The sequence below is a fragment of the Drosophila erecta genome, unplaced genomic scaffold (assembly GCF_003286155.1).
Source record: "Drosophila erecta strain 14021-0224.00,06,07 unplaced genomic scaffold, DereRS2 tig00000021-arrow-pilon, whole genome shotgun sequence".
NCBI lineage: Eukaryota > Metazoa > Arthropoda > Insecta > Diptera > Drosophilidae > Drosophila > Drosophila erecta.
The window spans coordinates 16,514,782-16,533,204 of NW_020825198.1; the positions used below are offsets into that span (position 1 = coordinate 16,514,782).

The 18,423-nt window shown below is 41.3% G+C and overlaps 3 protein-coding genes across 4 annotated transcripts in view; 2 read left to right on the top strand and 1 right to left on the bottom strand.

Moving 5' to 3' along the window:
• Positions 1-374: 374 nt before the first annotated feature.
• On the bottom strand, positions 375-8,718 carry LOC6546191 (integral membrane protein GPR155). Of its 2 annotated transcripts, none has more exons than XM_015157615.2 (13): positions 8,016-8,718; positions 4,469-4,758; positions 4,247-4,386; positions 3,855-4,186; positions 3,627-3,792; positions 3,325-3,564; positions 3,075-3,266; positions 2,864-3,017; positions 2,529-2,597; positions 2,077-2,449; positions 1,644-2,018; positions 1,463-1,588; positions 375-1,099 (listed from the first exon to the last, which is right to left on the bottom strand). In XM_015157615.2, the coding sequence occupies exons 1-13, from the start codon at positions 8,204-8,206 to the stop codon at positions 898-900; spliced, it is 2,850 nt and encodes a 949-aa protein (XP_015013101.1). In that variant the 5' UTR covers positions 8,207-8,718; the 3' UTR covers positions 375-897. The 2 variants fall into 2 exon arrangements, with proteins under 2 accessions (XP_015013101.1, XP_001972920.1); XM_001972884.3 differs by having other exon boundaries at positions 2,505-2,597.
• Positions 8,719-8,816: 98 nt separating this feature from the next.
• LOC6546192 (charged multivesicular body protein 5) lies at positions 8,817-10,380 on the top strand. The gene is made up of 5 exons (XM_001972885.3): positions 8,817-9,197; positions 9,255-9,406; positions 9,624-9,789; positions 9,858-10,088; positions 10,150-10,380. Exons 1-5 carry the CDS (start codon positions 9,129-9,131, stop codon positions 10,210-10,212), a joined length of 681 nt encoding a protein of 226 aa, XP_001972921.1. The 5' UTR covers positions 8,817-9,128; the 3' UTR covers positions 10,213-10,380.
• An 815-nt stretch (positions 10,381-11,195) lies between these two features.
• LOC6546194 (ecdysone-induced protein 74EF) overlaps positions 11,196-18,423 on the top strand; it is a 59,487-nt gene continuing 52,259 nt past the window's right edge. Inside the window, exon 1 of the mRNA XM_015158515.2 lies at positions 11,196-11,910. The gene's annotated coding sequence lies outside the window, so the exon portion shown is untranslated. The remainder of the gene's footprint in view (positions 11,911-18,423) is intronic.

The following is an 18,423-nucleotide window of genomic DNA, read 5'->3' on the forward strand; positions in this document are numbered from 1 at the left end:
TTACAATCACTTGCATTTAGCATAACAAACAAACCAGAACTTCAATGGATTGGCGATACTTCTCTCCGGGAATGTTTATGGAAGACAGGCGCATACCAAAAAATAGCTATAGGCATCGTTAACAGAATAATAAATCGAAGATGGTTGGCGAACAATTAGTAGAGTTGCCGGTGTCCGGAATTAAGGGAGATTGGTATTTTGGACACGCAAAACGCAGATTGAGCGACGCGTGCAAGACCAAAAGCCGATCGAAAATGTCTAAATGTCTGAAGATTCGGATGGAGGCAACAAAACAACAGATATCAAAAGGGGCGGTTGAAAGAAAACAATGCAAATCAGGATTGAAATTGAATGCGACACAAATGCATGGTAAGTGTTTTGTTCTTTGGGCCTCGCGGCTTGAGGTATATATGCAATATATATATATATATTTATTCATGGGTGTTTACTATACTATGTGTGTATATATAGACATATTCGTTTACAGCGTTTTATGCACAGTTTTCGATTTAGTTGTGACACAGAATGGCGCTTAAAATACAAAGTTATTCTGAATATTTAGGAAACTTGCATATTTTGTTACATTCAGTACTCTATATTGCACTATATAAAGCTCTAGCTGATAGCCTCATGCCACTGACAGCTGAGTCAACTACTTAGTAATAAACATTTAAAAAATAAACTTTCGTTTGCCAAGCAATTTACTTGGGCAATATAAACAAATTCACTAGCTCATCCTCCCACTCGCCATCACCGTCACCCACACACAACTGACTGCATTGTGTGTGCGTGCATGTTTGGCGTACAATCACAGCAGTCAAAATTACATTCAAGATAAACTAAACAGGAAATCAAGCTAAATTTGGCGTAGTTTCTTCATTTTTACAGTAGCTGCATCTATATGCGACTGCAGAAATTATACAGCAGCAGCTTATCCTCGAAGTGATAAACGTTGTTGATGTGTCGTAAGACCCGGCCATCGACTAGATGTCGGGCATAATGCACAGCCTCCATTCGATCCTTGGACAGTCCCACCTCAATGAGCCAGCTGACGAACTCGGTGCCGTAAAACACCCTGCGATACACGCGAATGCGCCATCTGAAAAAGAACAGAATTTATTTAGTAAGTGATTGCACAACCAGGATCTTTTAGTCAAGCTCAAGCAACTTAATAAGTATAAGCATTAAAAGTGATAGGATTAAGCTAAGAAAGTGCTAAGCTGATATTTAACTACATAGGTTCCATGAAAATTTGTATACAGACATACTTACTTAGTTAACTGAAACTAAAAATTATTGTCATCCAAATGACTATTCCTATTGCTGCTTACTATTCTAAGGGTTGCAACAATTAGACGGGTTAAAATAAAATGTTTACCAAAGGAAACTTAACTAAATATCTTTCTAAAAGTTCCTCATATCTGTTTAACTTAAGAATATTGTAAGAGTTGGCGATGCCCACCTTCGGTCCTTTGCAATATCCTTTTTGCAGTTCTCCAAGTGATGATTGCGGAATTGTTCACAAATATGCTTGGTTTCGGGCCGTACGTTTGACCAGTGCGGTAGACTGACCACATTGGCTCCATACCTTTAAAGAAAAATACTTAAAAGCAAGTTCTTAAGTTTGCAATATTTGATTTTACCATAACTTGCGCCATAGTTTCACAACTGGCATTAGAAGTTCGCCCATGTCGGTGATGAACACGGCCAACACAATCAGGCCTTGACCAAAGTTGAGGAAAGCATCGAGGAAACTCAGTTCCAGATATATGCCCGACATCCCCTCCATGACCAAAGTCCAAATGGACACTGCCAGACCGACAAACATGGAGCACAGCAAAATGATCAAAAGCACTGTATGCTTCAAAGTTTGGTGTTCATCAGCGTCGCTCGGGTGTTCTAGGGGCTCAAGCCCCCTTCTGTTCTGGTCCTCATATCGCTCGATAATAGTCTGACAACTTTGACGCGAGGTACTAGGACCGCAGTTAAAGGAGCTGCTGCACATTTGGTTGCGAATTCTGCAAGATGAAGTAGTTTTTGCACTATTTATACAGCAAATATCTGGTCATAACTTACTCTTCTGTGGCAGGTGCACTTTCGATCTTGTCCAGATCTTTATTGTTGGCACCACTGGCTCGCTGTCGTGTGCGATTCAACAAATCCTCAATGTCGACAACCACGGTGCTGGTCGTGGAAGAATTGGTCACCGGGGCTCCTCCCGAACAGCAAGTTCCATTGCCAGAACCACAACCTCCTCCGCCCGATCTTTCTCCTCCACTGGCATTACCAATGGACCTACTGGTTGGCAATCCCGCAGCTGTTGGTATCATATCCTCATCGTCGGATGAAGACGAATATGAAGCTGTGCGAACGCTTTGCCTAATGGAGGATTGATCCGTGTGACTCAAAAGATTTGTCGTTGATATTGTCGAGTGCAGGTCGGATGATTCTGTAGTAATGAAACCATTAAAGATTTATTATACGTTTAGGGCTCAGGTACCTACCCGACTCCGGATTGGACAACTCACGTGAATAGGTCATGTACTTTTCGTAGCGTTTCTTATATCGCTGGTGCAGCACCAAGCAGCCAACGGTTACTGGAAAATAAAATGTAGGCAGTATATTAGTTTAAAACATTGTACATGATTATATGCAGGTAATAATCATTGATTATATCAGATTGAAAACTTTTGGTGCATCATTTTAGGACCTGTCAGGCCCCTATAGGATAGCTCAGGATGGTTTAACAACCTTTGCCAACCTAAGCCAAAGACCCGACAGGTTTGGATTAACTCATCAAATGCATATAAATCTATCATCACTATTTAAATTAAATACTTCTTTAAATACTTTTTTCCATTACCTATAAAGCACATGACAAGCATGAAAACGGAGATGGCTGCCTGAGCATTGCCGTACTGAAAACTCGGATTATGTTTCTCTCCCGACATAACATTCGAGTCGAAGGCAATTAAAAGCACAGATAATACGGCAGGCACTCCCCAGGCGAAAACCAACTAGGGAGGGAAATTAAAGTTAAGCTAGGTCGTTAAATAAGATTCACAGATAGTTACCATATAGGGCCATAGTTTCAGCACAAAGCACAAGCTTCGACACTGCAGGAAGAGCAGTGAAATTGCCAAAAGACCAGTCCACAGACGAGTACTGTAGGTTCCAATATTAAATAGGAGAAACTGAAGGTACAAAGGCCAACGATGGACGTGCTCCATCTTTGACCAGAGGATTACTCCTATGCAGCACATTAACTGTAATGTTTATTGTTTATAAACCCGTTCCTTGATATATTTTGCAATAATATCTCACCTGAGAAAGCACTAGACAGAAAGTTATTCTCTGGGGCATTCGCTTAAAGCGCTTCGTCACGATCAACAATGCCAGCATGATACCACAGGCAGCTGCGCCGGCCACGCTGATGTCAAACGAAAAGGCGTCCAGCTCATGGAGGTAGTCCAAAGGCTTCAGGTTCGTCAGCGATATCATTTTGGCTGATATAAACATCAGCGGTGCTGAGATGAATGTACAGAACACCATGCTTCGAGCAACCTGAACGAAGAGAATACATAAATAATGGGAAGTGGATTTGAATTCACTTTCAATCCAATTACCAATTCAACCTCAATGTTGTACTGTGTCGCAATGACGAAAGCCCCGGGGGCTGCTGGAAAGGTGCCGTAGAGAAAGCCGAAAGTGCTCAGCTCTGTGGTGTCGTTGAAGTTCTGGCCGGACTGCATAATGTTGACCGTCTGTCGGATTACGAGCGGTAGCACCAATCTATAAAATGAGAGTACATTTGTAAATCTTTTGAATAAATACATAGCTAGCGGGAAACTTACATTTTAACCAGTATAAGAACACCTGGCAATAGAAACCCTGTACTCTTTCGTTCGGATCCTGTCCCCCCAACGATCTTCAGACCAAGTAGGAACAATGCTGTTGCCGAGAAGCTCTGGCCAAGAACCCGCAACGTACTGGACACCATTTCGGGCAGGCCGTGGGGAAACAGGAAACCTCCTGCAACACCCAGCAAGGTCATCAGCAATAATGGGTTGAAGAACAGGGCAACAAGGGTGTTAAAAACCAGAATAGTCCGTTCACCCAGGCAGCGATTCCGCTTGGACATCTGCTCCGCGGGACAAGTTTCTGGGCACAGTGGTGGATTGCGGGTCTACGAAGGATAAGAAGTTATGGTATATTTGGAGAGAGAGGGATTTAATCAAACACGAACCACATCCTCCTTATTTTTAATGATCTTAGAGATTTCCATGAGGATCAGACCAACTGGATTCAGAATAGCCAGTGAGATCGGAGCCATCAGGTACAGATAAGAGGCATATTCCGGGTGCACATCCTTATAGAGAGCCATAACTAAAGGAAAAAGGAAGCGTTGTTAGATGGAATTGAAATGAATTTTGGATAAAGTATCGAGGTTTCTCCGGCATCAACTCACCTATGGGATAGCCGATAGCGAAGTCATTGCTCTGGGTGCAGAATATAGCCATCAAGCCACCGCGAGCGTAGTTCAGGGGCCTGGCAACCAGCAGCGAGATGATCAGCACGGCGAAAAAGACCACCGCCTTGGAGACGAGCATGGCCAGGAGGAAACTCCAGTTCACAGCGCTCCAGTTGAGCTCCACCAGGGACAGGAAGATCAGCGAGGGCAGGGCGAAGGTGCCCACGAACGTGCCCAGACCCTTGGTTTCCGCATTGCTGATGATCTTGAAGCGTCCGGCAATGTAACTGCAACAAGGAGCGGATAAAAAGAGAACATTACAGCAGTAATCAGGTTGTAAAGGCGGGTCGGGCCACGCCCACCTGATCGAAATGCGTTTATTTATAATGCTAATAACCCAGCCAGTCGGAAAGGCGGAAACTCTTAATTAATATGTACAGGGTACTCTACATGCATATAAAACACATTCACCGCAGCCACACGTGATCCCCTCGTAAACCAGTTTTATTTCGGACTAACAAAGATTTGTAAACGTTTTTATTTTTCAGCGAGTATCTGTATTTCTGTCACATTCGACGAGACAAATTAATTTGTCTGGTAATCTGGAGTAGGGAGTACTTCCCCTGCGTTAAACGAACAAGTTTAGTGATCTTTCCTTATGACTCAACCAGCATGCTCTGGGGAAAACCTAGAAATCTATTATTTATTATTTGCGAGACTGCACTTGCCAATATTGGCAGAACTCTGCAAAGCGCCGAGTGTCATAGGTCTCGTGAGAATGCTTTTTCCTAGGAATGTGAAACACTTGTAGACATTATCTATGTTTTATTTAGCGGGACATGACTGATAATAAGTGTGTCTAAACAAAGATGAAATTATATTTTCATTATTGAGCAAAAATAGAGAAATTCACGATCTTCTCTTAAGAAATTCCGTTTATATTTATAAGTAAGAAATCAGTGAATTACTTGGTAAAAATGAATGAAAGCGCTATATGGGTTTTCACTTGCACATTCCCTTGGGTCTGAACCACATGTTTTAACAAGTGTTCTTTGTGAGTAAGGCTTGTCAACAGACTTTATACATAAACAAAAAACTAGACTGAAAAGAAAACGTCAACAACATTTTCCTCATTTACCTCGCTCATTTATCTGTCGAGCAAAACAAGTGCTCTAGAAACTCAGTGGAGAGAAACGAAACCCAAATTAGTCAACCGGGTAAATATCGTTTATATACTCCAAGAAAATAAGGTAAAACTTTATTATTCATCTTACGTGTCCAAACAAATGACAAGTTCATTAGTTTTGTAAAACTGCGGTTCAACTGCGACCTTTTGGGCAACTCTCGCCCAGAATCCAATGGAGAAACACCTGCGAATGTCTAGATTAGAGCATACACATAGACCTGCACATAGTAGGCATGCGATCAATGCATTTGATACAGTTGAAACCAAACCGAGATGAGGTGTTTATGGCCCCTTAATTGGTGGCAGGTTATCAGGTTATTCCCACCGTAAATCGCAAATATAAATGCACACAGCAAGTCAATCAAATTCTCACAGCGAGCACACACAACGAAGATTCATCAAAAAAGGTTTACATATAATTTCAATGCGATAACAATCGTAAACAAACTTTAATTGCATTACGAGCAGCACTTAAAACTGGAATTATATGCATCACTTGGCTACCCTTTGATTATAGCGTGTCAAAAGGGTTTTTATTTACTTTTGCGAAGATTGACATGGGCATATGATTTACGTTTACTAATACTTGGTATTTGTACTCATCAGAAAATTGTAAGGAATTTAAAGTTATAACGTTATGAAAGTTGAAGTACTGTAGAACGATATTTACTATTCGAAATTAAATTATTGCATACCTTGAAAAAATATTAGAATATTATTTAAGCTCGACTTTGAATTATAAATAGGTGTAAGAGATAAGTGTTGATCTCGAATAAGTAAGATTAAATTTACATTAAGAGATAAGGACTAAAGGGAGGGTATTGCCTAGTCGACTGAGCAAGTGCTGCAGAAAATTCTGAAGTCAGATGCCAACGAACGCGGCGGGAGAACAGTTAAGTAACATATAATCGCATCCGACTTTGTAGTCGAGTTTGTATGGGCGATATCAGTAGTTGGCTGATTGAACAGTTGGAGGAGGTGCATCTGCCGGGCGTTGGGTGTTTGCCTGGGCATGCATATCGCCAGTAATTGGCAGTGGTCGGTAGACAAATCGGTAATTGCGGTTACACAATCCACACAAAAACGGTGCAAATATTGCCTCAGGTGGAGTGGCTCGAAGCTGTTTACAGCGTAATGCTAAACGCTGTGTTGCAAGGTCATTTTTGTAATTGTTTCTAGTCAGTTTTTGCGTTTTTCTCGCACTCTCTAAACGTTTTACTTTCGATTATTGCCCACTGGCAATTAAGTTTCGGCTTAGATGCATGTATAATGATTGATATAGGACCTAGGAAATTTACATATCTACATATGCCGCTCCCCATTGTTATTGAGCAATTTTTTGTATGTCAAACTTAATAGGTGCTTCACGGCAATTTCCCAGGAAAAGTGCCACTACCGGCGGGAATTAGTTCAGATTTATGAAACGCTTTTAATTATAACTGCTATTAATAGGTGTGTAAACATTGCGAAACAATGCAGCTAGTGGCAGCATAGATATTCACTATTAAATAGCCGGAACAAAAGGTTGTAAAAGTTTGGATTTTTCAGGTGAATGATCAAACAATATCAGTTAGCGACTTGCAATGACTAATCGAAAATTTTGTAATTTGAATAACCTTTTTCACGCTCTAACATTCTTTCGCAATGCATCCGCAATTAAAAGAACTGCAGCACAAATAAAAGAAATAGAGACAAAAGCTGTTCAACAAGATGTTTGATTATGAAATATCTTAGCGCTTAAATTGGGAATTGACAATAAAATCGTTACTTTAATAGATTGAATTAAGTTTTAGTGCGAATTTTAGTTTAGTTACTCCGACGGACACGCCAAATTGAACGCAAATAAATCTCTTTTTGTTCATTTCGTTTCCACAATTAACAAAAGTTAATTTAGCTGATTTTAGATAACTGCTACGTTTGTTTGAAGAATCAATCGATTGAATCGGAGTACGCACAGACAGTGAGATAGCAGTTTGCCATAGATTATAAAATTCGAGTGTCAGTTGATAAGTGGGGGAAAACAAATCAAAGAAATTGAAACCGAATCGAGACGGTGTCCGTCATAAGTGCTGGTCACTGTACAAGTACACGAGTGCAAACATATCTTTTCTTGACCGCACGTTGCGATAAGGCGAAAGACGTTCGACTTAGGATCTTTCGTGGGATGTGGCAACCGATATTGTAACTACTGCTAAGCAAGCTATCTGTACATTGAAAACCTGTACCTGATCGAACAAAGGCATGCAAATGAGCCACCTGGTGTTTCGTGTTTGGGCTAAAATAAATGGGTAATCTTATCGGGAGGATGCGTGGCGCTGCTATCTAGGTGAGAAGTAGTGCCCCAATATCTCTACTAACCCGCAAATGATGATGCCGAAGCACTGAACCAACGCCGGGTAAAAGTTGTTCATGGAGACGCCCCCGTCGTCGGCGCGTGGAACCGCTGTTCCGTTGGCCAAAGATGAGGCCATGGTCGAAGTGATGACCCTGACATTAGCCTCTGTGGAGGCCGCAATTCGCTGCCTTGCGTAGTACATGGAACTGTCCATTGGGGATAACTGTGCTGATTGCAGAGCGTGGGAGTTTACTGTACTCAGTGGGCGACTCTGCACGTCATAGCGGTAAAAGTGGGGTGCTCCGGTGGGCAAACAGCTGATGGGCCGTGACGTCAAAGGGCCAGCTGCGGATTTATTGGATTTTCGCCGACCTATTTCTGGCCAATATGCTGCTATATTATTTTACTGCCTTATTTACGCAGTTTTGTTTGGTCAAGCTTTGCCAATTTTATTGTTGTTGTTGTGTATTTTTAGCACTCTATTATCCATCTATTGAAAATGGTTGAAAACCGCACTGCCCGGTAGGCTGAAATTCACTTTCATCTGTTCGAACGACGCATTGCTGATTTATGAAACCGCAGCACTTGCTTTTGGCAATTCAACGAATTGACTAATTGGCGGAAATTAACGAAGTTAAGAGCTCAAAAGCGCCCGCCGATGCGTTTTGTTTTTAATTTGCAATGCGAATGGTAGGACCGCAGCGCGGCCTTTAAGTAATACCAGCGAGCCACAAAAAGGCACTAAAATACACCATGCGTTATGAAAATACCCAGCGAAAAATACTAAGATCGTGTTAAGTAAAAACCGCTATAAAAAGTGCAACTTATACGTTAAATACTACACGTGTATTCAGATACACAAAAAAATACTTCAGTACGAATTAATGTTATTAGTAAATTACAATAAAAACATTGCTGATAAATTAAATTTAATAACAAAGTTAATCTGCACACTGTGAAACAGTGTTGCCCAACGCACAACGTGTTGGGCATCACTGCTCGAAACAGCTGATTGGTATAGAAAAAGAAGAAGACAATTAGTCATCAAACAAAATTTTGAAAACGAAATAAGTTGGAAAACCCGAAAATTCCCCATACATTTTGCACTTTGTACAAAGAATAAAAAACCAATCAATATGAATCGCCTTTTTGGTCGTGGCAAGCCCAAGGAGCCGGGTCCAAGTCTAAACGATTGCATCGCCGGGGTAAGTGTCGACATCATGGGAAAAACAAAGCAAATAAAGATTTATTATAAACACCAGGTAGATGCCCGAGCCACAAACATCGAAGAGAAGATCAGTAAACTGGAAGCGGAGCTGCGTAAATACCGCGAACAAATGTCCAAGATGCGAGAAGGTCCTGCCAAGAACTCAGTGAAACAGAAGGCCCTCAGGGTGCTCAAACAAAAGAAGGCGTACGTTTAATGCCCCACCCACTGCTTCAGTATTGATTCGTCTCCACAGCTCCATTGTCGCTTGCTCTAGATTTTCACATTCTGCACATACATAGATTTTCATTTGCTAATCTTTGTTTCCGTTTCCTATGGAATTCACAGGAACAATCTATTTCTTATTGTGCCCTCTTCTAAAACTTGTTTAAACCACGTCGAACTTTATTTGTTTACTACACAGCTACGAACAGCAGGCGGAATCTCTGCGCAACCAGTCGTTCAACATGGAACAGGCCAACTACGCGGCGCAATCCTTAAAGGATACTCAGGCCACCGTGGCCGCCATGAAGGATGGAGTCAAGCAGATGAAGACCGAGTACAAGAAGATCAACATCGACCAGATCGAGGTAAGCATAGTTAGCTGCTTAATGACAGAAATCAGTTTATAAATTAATTTGTTTACTTTTGCTCGAAGGACATCCAAGACGACATGGCCGATATGTTTGAGCAAGCGGACGAGGTGCAGGAGGCACTGGGCCGCACCTACGGCATGCCCGAGGTGGATGACGACGACCTGCAGGCCGAGTTGGATGCCCTAGGGGATGAGATTGCCTTGGACGATGACACCAGCTATTTGGATGACGTGGTCAAGGCCCCGGAGGCGCCGAGTCGAGAGCCGGGAGCTGACAGCATCGTCCCTGGAAAGGTATAAAGCTGCTTACATGGAAAATAGTTCGATTGCTTAGTAACAGGTTCATTTCTTACAGAGCACCATTGAAACGGATGAGTTCGGCTTGCCCAAGATTCCGACATCGCTAAAGACCACATAGGCAAGCAGCTGACAGCTCTCATGTTCCATTCTTTATCCTTGTTGAATTTTGGGCACGCTTTGTATATTTTTTGTGTAATGGAGCCATCAAAGACTCCCCCTCAAGTCTCACTTTTGTACCCATTTGTTTTTTCAATAAATAGCCGGTTAATAATCACGCCACACTAAGGACGCATTATCTTGGTTAATTTCGGTAAATTAATATATTAATATAATAATTATAATACACTTAAACATGGTAAATAGTTCCTTCAGGCCATAAGTTATGTTTAATATAAACTTGGTGTGACGAACACAAAAAATCTTCTGTTGGTCTGAGTAGACCAACATAATCAGTTCGGTACTAGTGATGAGCACAGAAGGAAACAAGAGAGAACGCACTACCAGATACCCGTTAATTTCAACATATCGATAGCATATAGATGGAATTTCAATTTTCTAGATAAGATCTTTGATCCCGATTCAAGAATATATATACTTTATATGGACGGAAACGCTTCCTTCAAGCTGTTACATACCTTTCAACGAATCTAGTATACCCTCTTACTCTGAGAGTGACGGGTATAATGAGTAGGCAAAAAACAGATTTCAAGCAACTTATATATAATTTAATATATATAATTCTATATAATTTTATATAGAGTATAAGCTAGCATTTACTTTTTAGTGATGGCAGAATACCAACTATGTGAGCTTCCGCCGCATATATTTCCAATGTATTTTACGTTAATCGAACGCAAAGCAAAGTAGGCATATTTGTGGGCCTTGAATTAATTATTGTTTGAATTAAGTTCCGAAGTACATATGTACAGAGGCTGCACTGTAGCTCCGCTACTCTCTTTCGCTCTCGCTGCAATTGCAGCTGCGACTGCATTCCGCTCTCTTAGCCTCGCTTACGCTCACGAGCTTTGAAGTTCAGAGCGTGAACTTGAGCGTTTCTGGCGTTGCCGATGAGGTGCGCTGGTGTGCGTGAGCGTGAGCGGGTCTCAGTGCAGCGCAGTGGCTGTGCGCAAAAATACGCTTGTTCGCCGTTTAGTTGTCTTTTGACTGCTGTAACGGACAGTCGCAAATTTTCCCGCAACTCAGATGCGAGCGATTCGAATGCGAAGAGGAAAACCTTCGCTTTTCAAACACACATAACAAAAACCAAGCAACAAAACAAAATAGCCAGCAACAAAAATCAATTGTTCAAACGTAACTGTAACTGCAGCGTTCGCGCCAACCGACCGACCGACCGCCTGCTCGACCGCCCGCCCGCCCGACTATTCCGCCCACCGTCGTCGCCGCCGTCGCGTCGCTAATTAAACGCTTTGCTAGCGATCAAAAGTGCAATCCCAAAATATCAAACAAATAAAATGCGTTACAAAGAGTTCTGAAGCAGCAAAAATCGCGCGAAAAAATCTCGCTGTTTTAAGTGGCCTTACATTATGATTCAAATGTCAATTAATTAATCCAAATATCTGGTGGCATCTGACAGCCTTTGGTCGGCTCTTCCCGCCCTCCCCTGACCACGCCCCCGCCCCCCATAAAGAAAAGTGCCTGAAAGTTTATACATATTTACACAAGAATTTTAGGATTTAAGCGCTATATCGCAAAGTAACTGATAGACAACTTGAAGCAATAAAGTATTACATTTTTTTTCTGCTGCTGCCGGAACATAATGGATATATCGCCAATTGGATTACTTTTGCTCGAGATGGTAAGTGGCTATTTCCAGAACCTTGCTTTTCCTTTCGATCAGCAGATCGCTCATACGCAGCGTTGCATTCGCCGCGCCAGCGGAGTTGCCTCGAATGCAGGAAGCGAATGGCGCAAAAAAAGCTCTCTATTCATTTCGTCATCGGTGCACATACATTGCACATAGACGCATGTATGTCTAGCTACATACTTGAAAGTTCGTGAAAGTGTTGGTAATGATTGGGGGAAGAAGATCGGGGTGGAAAATGGGAAAATGGTTGGGAAAAGTGTCCGGAGCTGCAGCCAAAGTATCCTTTAACCAAAAGGGACTAGCATCTGCAGCAGCATTTTGTGGACTACCTAAAATATAATGTCGCAAAGTACTAATAAAAGCTCTTCTTTGTTAACATATCGAGTATTTGACATGTTTTCAAAGGAAATGTGCGAAACGCTTGCTTTGTTTACCAAATTGCTTTCTATAGAATGTAATACTTTCAATTGCCTATATATTTAGATGGTTTTCCATTCTTTTTTAGCACTTTGTGTTGTGGTAGCTAACAAATATGCAACCAACTTGTAGGAAAACGCATTATGTAAGAAATATTATGTGCTTTTGTGAACTTTGTACTATGTATTTTCAAATCACTTCCAAACATTTTTAGCAAGAATACATTTTTAATTTTAACTTCATTTGAATTATTAAGCATGATTTATTATTTGAATCTACAAAATTCTATAATACATTACAGTGCAATAACTGAAATAAATATTTGGTCATTCACATTTTCCTGCTTCCCTTTTATTTATTTTTAATGCGGGCATGACTAATCCCAGAATAGAGGAAAAAACGAATTCGCTGAATTTCAATTTGGCAAGAAAACTTGTTGCACGTTTGATTTTGGATAATGCTCGCCCTTCTAGAATTTCACAGCCCAAAGCGCTGGCCCAGTTAGGAGTTCAGTTTGGGTTTTAACCAATTAAGTGAATTCGATACAAAGTGAAGAAGCGATCGATAAAACCGCCAGCCGCAGCAAATAAATTATATTTTGCTATTTTATTAAGATTTTGTAAATTGTATATGTCAATCCGTTTCGTTTTTCGACTCCATTTGTAAACCAAAAAACGAGATAAAAAAGTTATTCAGATTTGCAAGTCAAAGTTAGGCGATCGGCCTTCGAAGGGGGCAATAAATATTGCTGCCTGACCTGAGGGCCCTGAATATACGTACTTCCGAAAATTTATTCCATTTGCCGCTGAGCAACAGAATCCCTGACCAACCTCACCAAACATTGCCATTCCCCATTCCCATTTGCCAAAAATAAAACCAAAACAAGGAAAAAAATATCTGTACAAAAATCTAAGTGGGATTTGCCGAACAAGCCAGTTAAGCCTGTGTTCTTTCCTAAATTAAAGATAATCCCAACTTGGTGGGTAGAACATTTTAGTAAAACCAAAACTAAGTTCTTCTAAAACTATCTAAATGTGATACGGAGCGAGGGAGAGGGCAGTTAGAGAGAGCGAGATAGAGTGAGCGAGATAGTGAGCGGCAGGGAGGGACGGGTCGAAAACGTTTGCAAAGGCAATGAACGCGAGCTTTTGGCGTTTTCTTCCGATAACGGGCACTACGTACACAGCACACGCATACCATCAAACCCTCGAATATCAATAGACCCCGCACAAACACACACGCACACACGCACACGCTGACACTCTGACACACACAGATACAACCGCACGAGTTCGCTCAGTTTCGCGCTAGTTCAGTTCAGTTTTCCTCCCATGTCGCATGACCCTGGCCTGCTATTGAAGCTCTAGACACATTCGGAGGCCGATACAAAGCGCACCATTCAAAATATATACTAGGTATTGTCTATGTCCGCGCACACACGCTCAGATGATACTAGTTGCCGGCGTATTTGCACCCAAAGTGCTCGCTTTTCTTGCCATTTTCCCCCACTGATGCCATCTCTGCTGCTGCTGCTGCTGCTGCGGGTATCCGTTGGATTTCGCTTCGCAAGCTTACAGATAAGCAGGATGCACAGGTGCAGGAGTGGGAAGTGCTGAACTCTTTGGTGACAAAGTCTAAAGTGCAATTAGTGGGGAAAACTGTGATATTTCATTATTTCGCAAGGCCACAGTCTTTGCGGTTCCTATCTCAAATAAGTCATGTTAATAGTTATAGAAATAATCGCTATATTATCATGCTAAATGGGGAAAAACTAACAAATGTTATATGTTAAACCACCTTTTAATCAGAGTAGATTGTACATATATATAGACATTTCTAAGATCAAGAACGCAAATATATTATTTCAATGTTTCCTAATTATATCACATTTTTAATATTCATTAAGAAACTCAGCCTCATTTTAATTTGCTATCTTTATTTTATTTTGCACACGAAACATAGTCGTGGCGGAAGTTTTAAGTTTTATAAAAGCCTTGAAAATTGGATAGCAAACAGTTTAAAAAACATGTTTTCAAATTCTTGCTATTATCTAAATGCACTAAGCCTCATCCTTGTCACACATATTTACACTTAAAGCCAAAAAGTACCTAACAATAACTTCTGTTTTGTGCATTTTGAAGTCTATTTGCTGAGCCCCCTGCTCGTACTTCCTCATTCTCAAACCATACATCAGCATGATTTACGGCAAGCTCAAAACTCGAATGGCTTCTAGAGTCATAAAATTTGGCCAAAGCCGCAGTAATCTGGCCAATCGGCTAAGCTGTGAATGGCATTCCGTGATCTTGTTTGCTTTGACCAACTGATAAGCGGCCTACGAGGCGTATACTTGATAAAAATCGAACAGAACAAACACCGAAACAACCTTAGACGAATCAAAAGAAATCCACTCGATGCCTCGGCCAATTGTTGAAATATTGGTTGGGTGCTCTTGGGCAATCACAGCCTTGTCTAAAATGTGGTGTTGGTGGGGTTGGGGGTGGTGGTGGCCCTAGGCCTTCTGCTTACGACAAAAAAACTAGTTCTAAGAGCTATGTGAATGATATTAAAGTGACTATGAAAAATCCGACAGCAGATGCTTCGTGCCAATGAAGTTGATACCCACAAACACACATGGTTTTTAACCTCAAGTCACGTTTGGATCTTGTGGGTCTGCGACCGCGTCATTTTGTTGGTAACTACGTTGTTTTCTTGGCATTCTGAACGGCAGTACGGCTGTACAACTCTCAATGTTTTTTGTTATTGTTTGCCGCTTGCGGCAAGTTCAACAAAACATCAGCCGAAAAAAACCCAGCCAAAAGCACATACTGCTGGCTCAACGCTAAACTTCTGCCCCCACAACACACAATTCGGCACATTGAGGTTCAAGGCCCCCGGCCCCACAAAACGGAGTGGAGCAGAGCGGAGCATTCGACTCCGCAAGGCCAAGTGCAAGTCCAAGTCCGACGCAGTCGTGGCTTTTCGATTAACCATAAGCGGCGTATGATTTTCAGTTTTCAGTTTTCGGTTTTCGGTTTTAATTATGCATTTGCTCGACTCGAGAGGCACGAAAGATAAAGAGTAGCCATGACAAACATTTACCCCATTAGGCCTAAAATGGCAAGGGCTCGGTGGATCGCGGGGCACGTGCCCAGAAAGCCAGTGAGCAGCAAAAGATTAATCGATGAGCCAGTCCACAGTGAATTATGGCAAGTGCTTAGCCGTCGGAAGTTTAGCAGCTCGAATGCCCTTTAACAGGCGTTTTTTCCTGAATATTTTATGGGCTATGTGAACATAGTGTATAAAAAATAATAATAAATAATATAAAAATAGTCTTGAAACTGAAAAGTAAGTTCAAATAAAAAATTTCTAACTTTGCACATACCCAAATCAGTGCAGAGAGTATTATTGGTTCTGAAACAAAATGCTTAGAAACTTATAGAATTTCGAGTATATTATTGACTGTCATTATGCCTCCAGAAAATATAAAATTTTTTTCCATGGAGTACCAAAGAATGTGGCTTATTTTTATATATTTATTTTAACGAGCGGCTTACAAAATCAATTAACACTTCGAAAATGTGTCTTTAATATTTTGTTTAAATTGGCACTTGCAATTTGATCTGTTTAAATGGCAACGTAAATACAGCTTGATATATTACTTAACAACCGAAATTTTAATTTCTAGCCACTTTAACAGTGTATCATTTCAACGGGCATTCAAAAAATAGATCATTTGAATTCTTGGTTATTTAAAAAAATATTATTTATAGCTGCAAGTTGTACTACTTAGTGATAAAGGTAGCGTTAACATTCTGAGTGCTGGTGATTCAGCAGCTAGAACTCGCCGCATAAAAAGCTCTCCAGTAAGGAAATCGAATTCGGCTTCAGTTCGCTTTCGCGTATCAGATTCACTTTAACTTTTGGGCAGCAGAATGGCGGAGACAGAGGGGGCAAACAACGACAGAAAGGCAGAAAGACAGAAAGGCAGAAAGGCAAGGCAAATGCCAGCGAGTCAAGTCGCTCACCCATACAAGTGCCGAAAATCATGACCTTCCACAATGCCAGCAGAAAACACAGCAACAGTTGGGTTCAGTTCACTTGAGTTGAGTTGTGTTGAGTTGATTTCGGTGGTTCGTTCTCCCTGCGCTGCCTCTGCCTTGCTGGTTGTTGTTGCCTTGCGAGCGAGCTAGCTTTTTCACTTCTGTATTTTTGGCAATGCGTGAGTGAGACACACACTCACACACACGCGCACGCACTCACACACGCACAGCTAAACTCGCAGACGGACAGGCAAATAAGGCCAAGGTGACTCACCTTGATTAAGACCCAATCCGAATGAGTAGAAGCAGCAAGAGAAGTGCCGCCTGCCGGTACCAACAACAACAACAACAACAACAACAACTGAAAGAGCAAGAGCAACAGCAAGAGCAACAAACACGGCGAAACCAACACGGTTTTCAATGACCTTGCCCAAAAAAGCTCCGAGCATAATAATTAAGTAACTTGGGCCAAGCCACTGCCGCGTAGAACCGAAAATCAGGCTCGAAAACGAAATCGAAAATGCCCAAGTCATTGCCAAAAATGAATACTGAGAAAAATTTAATGATTTTACAGAAAATGTAGTCGATGATCTCTTAAATATTTATATATACCCCAAGTAATATTATTTTATGCGGTAAATTCTGTCAATATTAAAATCTTCATATTTATAATACTACTTGACTTTATTGATTACTTTATAATATGATTGCCTATGCAATGTGACACAAATTTATATTTTTCCTTGTGTATACAAAAATACTGGAACCCCCAAAAATCGAGAATCAGGGAGCGAGACTGCGCGAGAGCGAGCGAGAGGCACAGAGACTCCGCCAGAGGTCAACGCCAGGATCAGTGACATTGCCACCGCGTCATTCTCAGCCGACGCAGAGCGTGCATTGACGTCGCGTACATTCACTTCAGCGCCGAAAATGCCAAAAAAAAAAAATACAAATAAAAACAAAAATTCACTCTTGGTCTGGTCCGTTGTCAAGAAATGGGAACAGCTGCAGCTCCAAATGCTGGCAGTAATAGTGTAGAAATATCTAGAATCCTCGAAAATATTCTGAAGATCGTAAAAAACAAATAATTTGTAGTGTTGCAGCAATTACAAAATATTTACTCAGTGCTAATTTATAAGTAAATATTTTAATCCTTTCCCACTGCAATTCACTGTTTTTTCCTTTCCTAAATGCCAAAATTATTAATTTTAAATATATAAATTTTAATTCAAATGTTTAATTTGATATATTTTATATGTATTTTGTCTAAAAACACCTGCATTGCATTTAATTATGTCCGTCCTTCTTTCCTAATAGTCAAAAGTCTGGATTATGGTTTGCATTACATTACTTAACCATCGAAAACTGCAATTATCATCAACTATTTAATTTCCAACATTTCTTCCATTTCCCACATGAACACGAGTATCTACTTCTATATATTGAGCTAATAAATGTAACCACTGAATTCCACCAGAACTTCTGGTGAGCTATCAATTAAATAGGGCCCACATTATGCATTTTAATTGTGCCGCCGTTCCTCGACCATATCAAGATATTCTTGAAGAGTCAAGGATCTCGCGACTATATAAAGTTGATTGTCCTTCGCCGCTGCCCTGAGCCAGCAACAACAACGACAATAACAGCTCGTGCGATTTACAGTTGCATTGGCAGTTTGAAAGCCCAGTGCCGCCCGAACTGTAAACACGTGCCGCTCCGAGCAGCCAAGGCTCCGCGGTTTGAGAGTCACATTTGAGATTCTAACGCGCCTATCTCAATAGCCCCCAAATGCTCACACCATTACACACGCGCATTTAGCCTTAGTTGAGGTCTCGCCATGCAATGCAATGCACCTCGAAACGCACGCACACTTGTGTGCCCAGGCGTGTGCCTGTCTGTGCCTGTACACACTGCCGTAATGGAAACAACTCCCGCGCTTTTTCGCGCCCGCCACAGAGAGAGAGAGAGAGAGCTAGAGAGAGAGTGTAAGAGAGATGCTAAATTTAGTTCAATGAATTCCAATTTTACTCCGCTCTCACTCTCTCGC

Bases quoted from the DNA above. Each gene is read 5' to 3' on its own strand.
- LOC6546192 (XM_001972885.3), top strand. From the start codon at position 9,129: ATGAATCGCCTTTTTGGTCGTGGCAAGCCCAAGGAGCCGGGTCCAAGT. The intron at 9,198-9,254 runs GTAAGTGTCGAC...TATAAACACCAG, and splicing joins TAAACGATTGCATCGCCGGG to GTAGATGCCCGAGCCACAAA. The intron at 10,089-10,149 runs GTATAAAGCTGC...CATTTCTTACAG, and splicing joins ACAGCATCGTCCCTGGAAAG to AGCACCATTGAAACGGATGA.
- LOC6546191 (XM_001972884.3), bottom strand. From the start codon at position 8,206: ATGGACAGTTCCATGTACTACGCAAGGCAGCGAATTGCGGCCTCCACA. The intron at 3,793-3,854 runs GTAAGTTTCCCG...CTCATTTTATAG, and splicing joins GTTCTTATACTGGTTAAAAT to ATTGGTGCTACCGCTCGTAA. The intron at 1,589-1,643 runs GTAAAATCAAAT...TTTTCTTTAAAG, and splicing joins AAACTATGGCGCAAGTTATG to GTATGGAGCCAATGTGGTCA.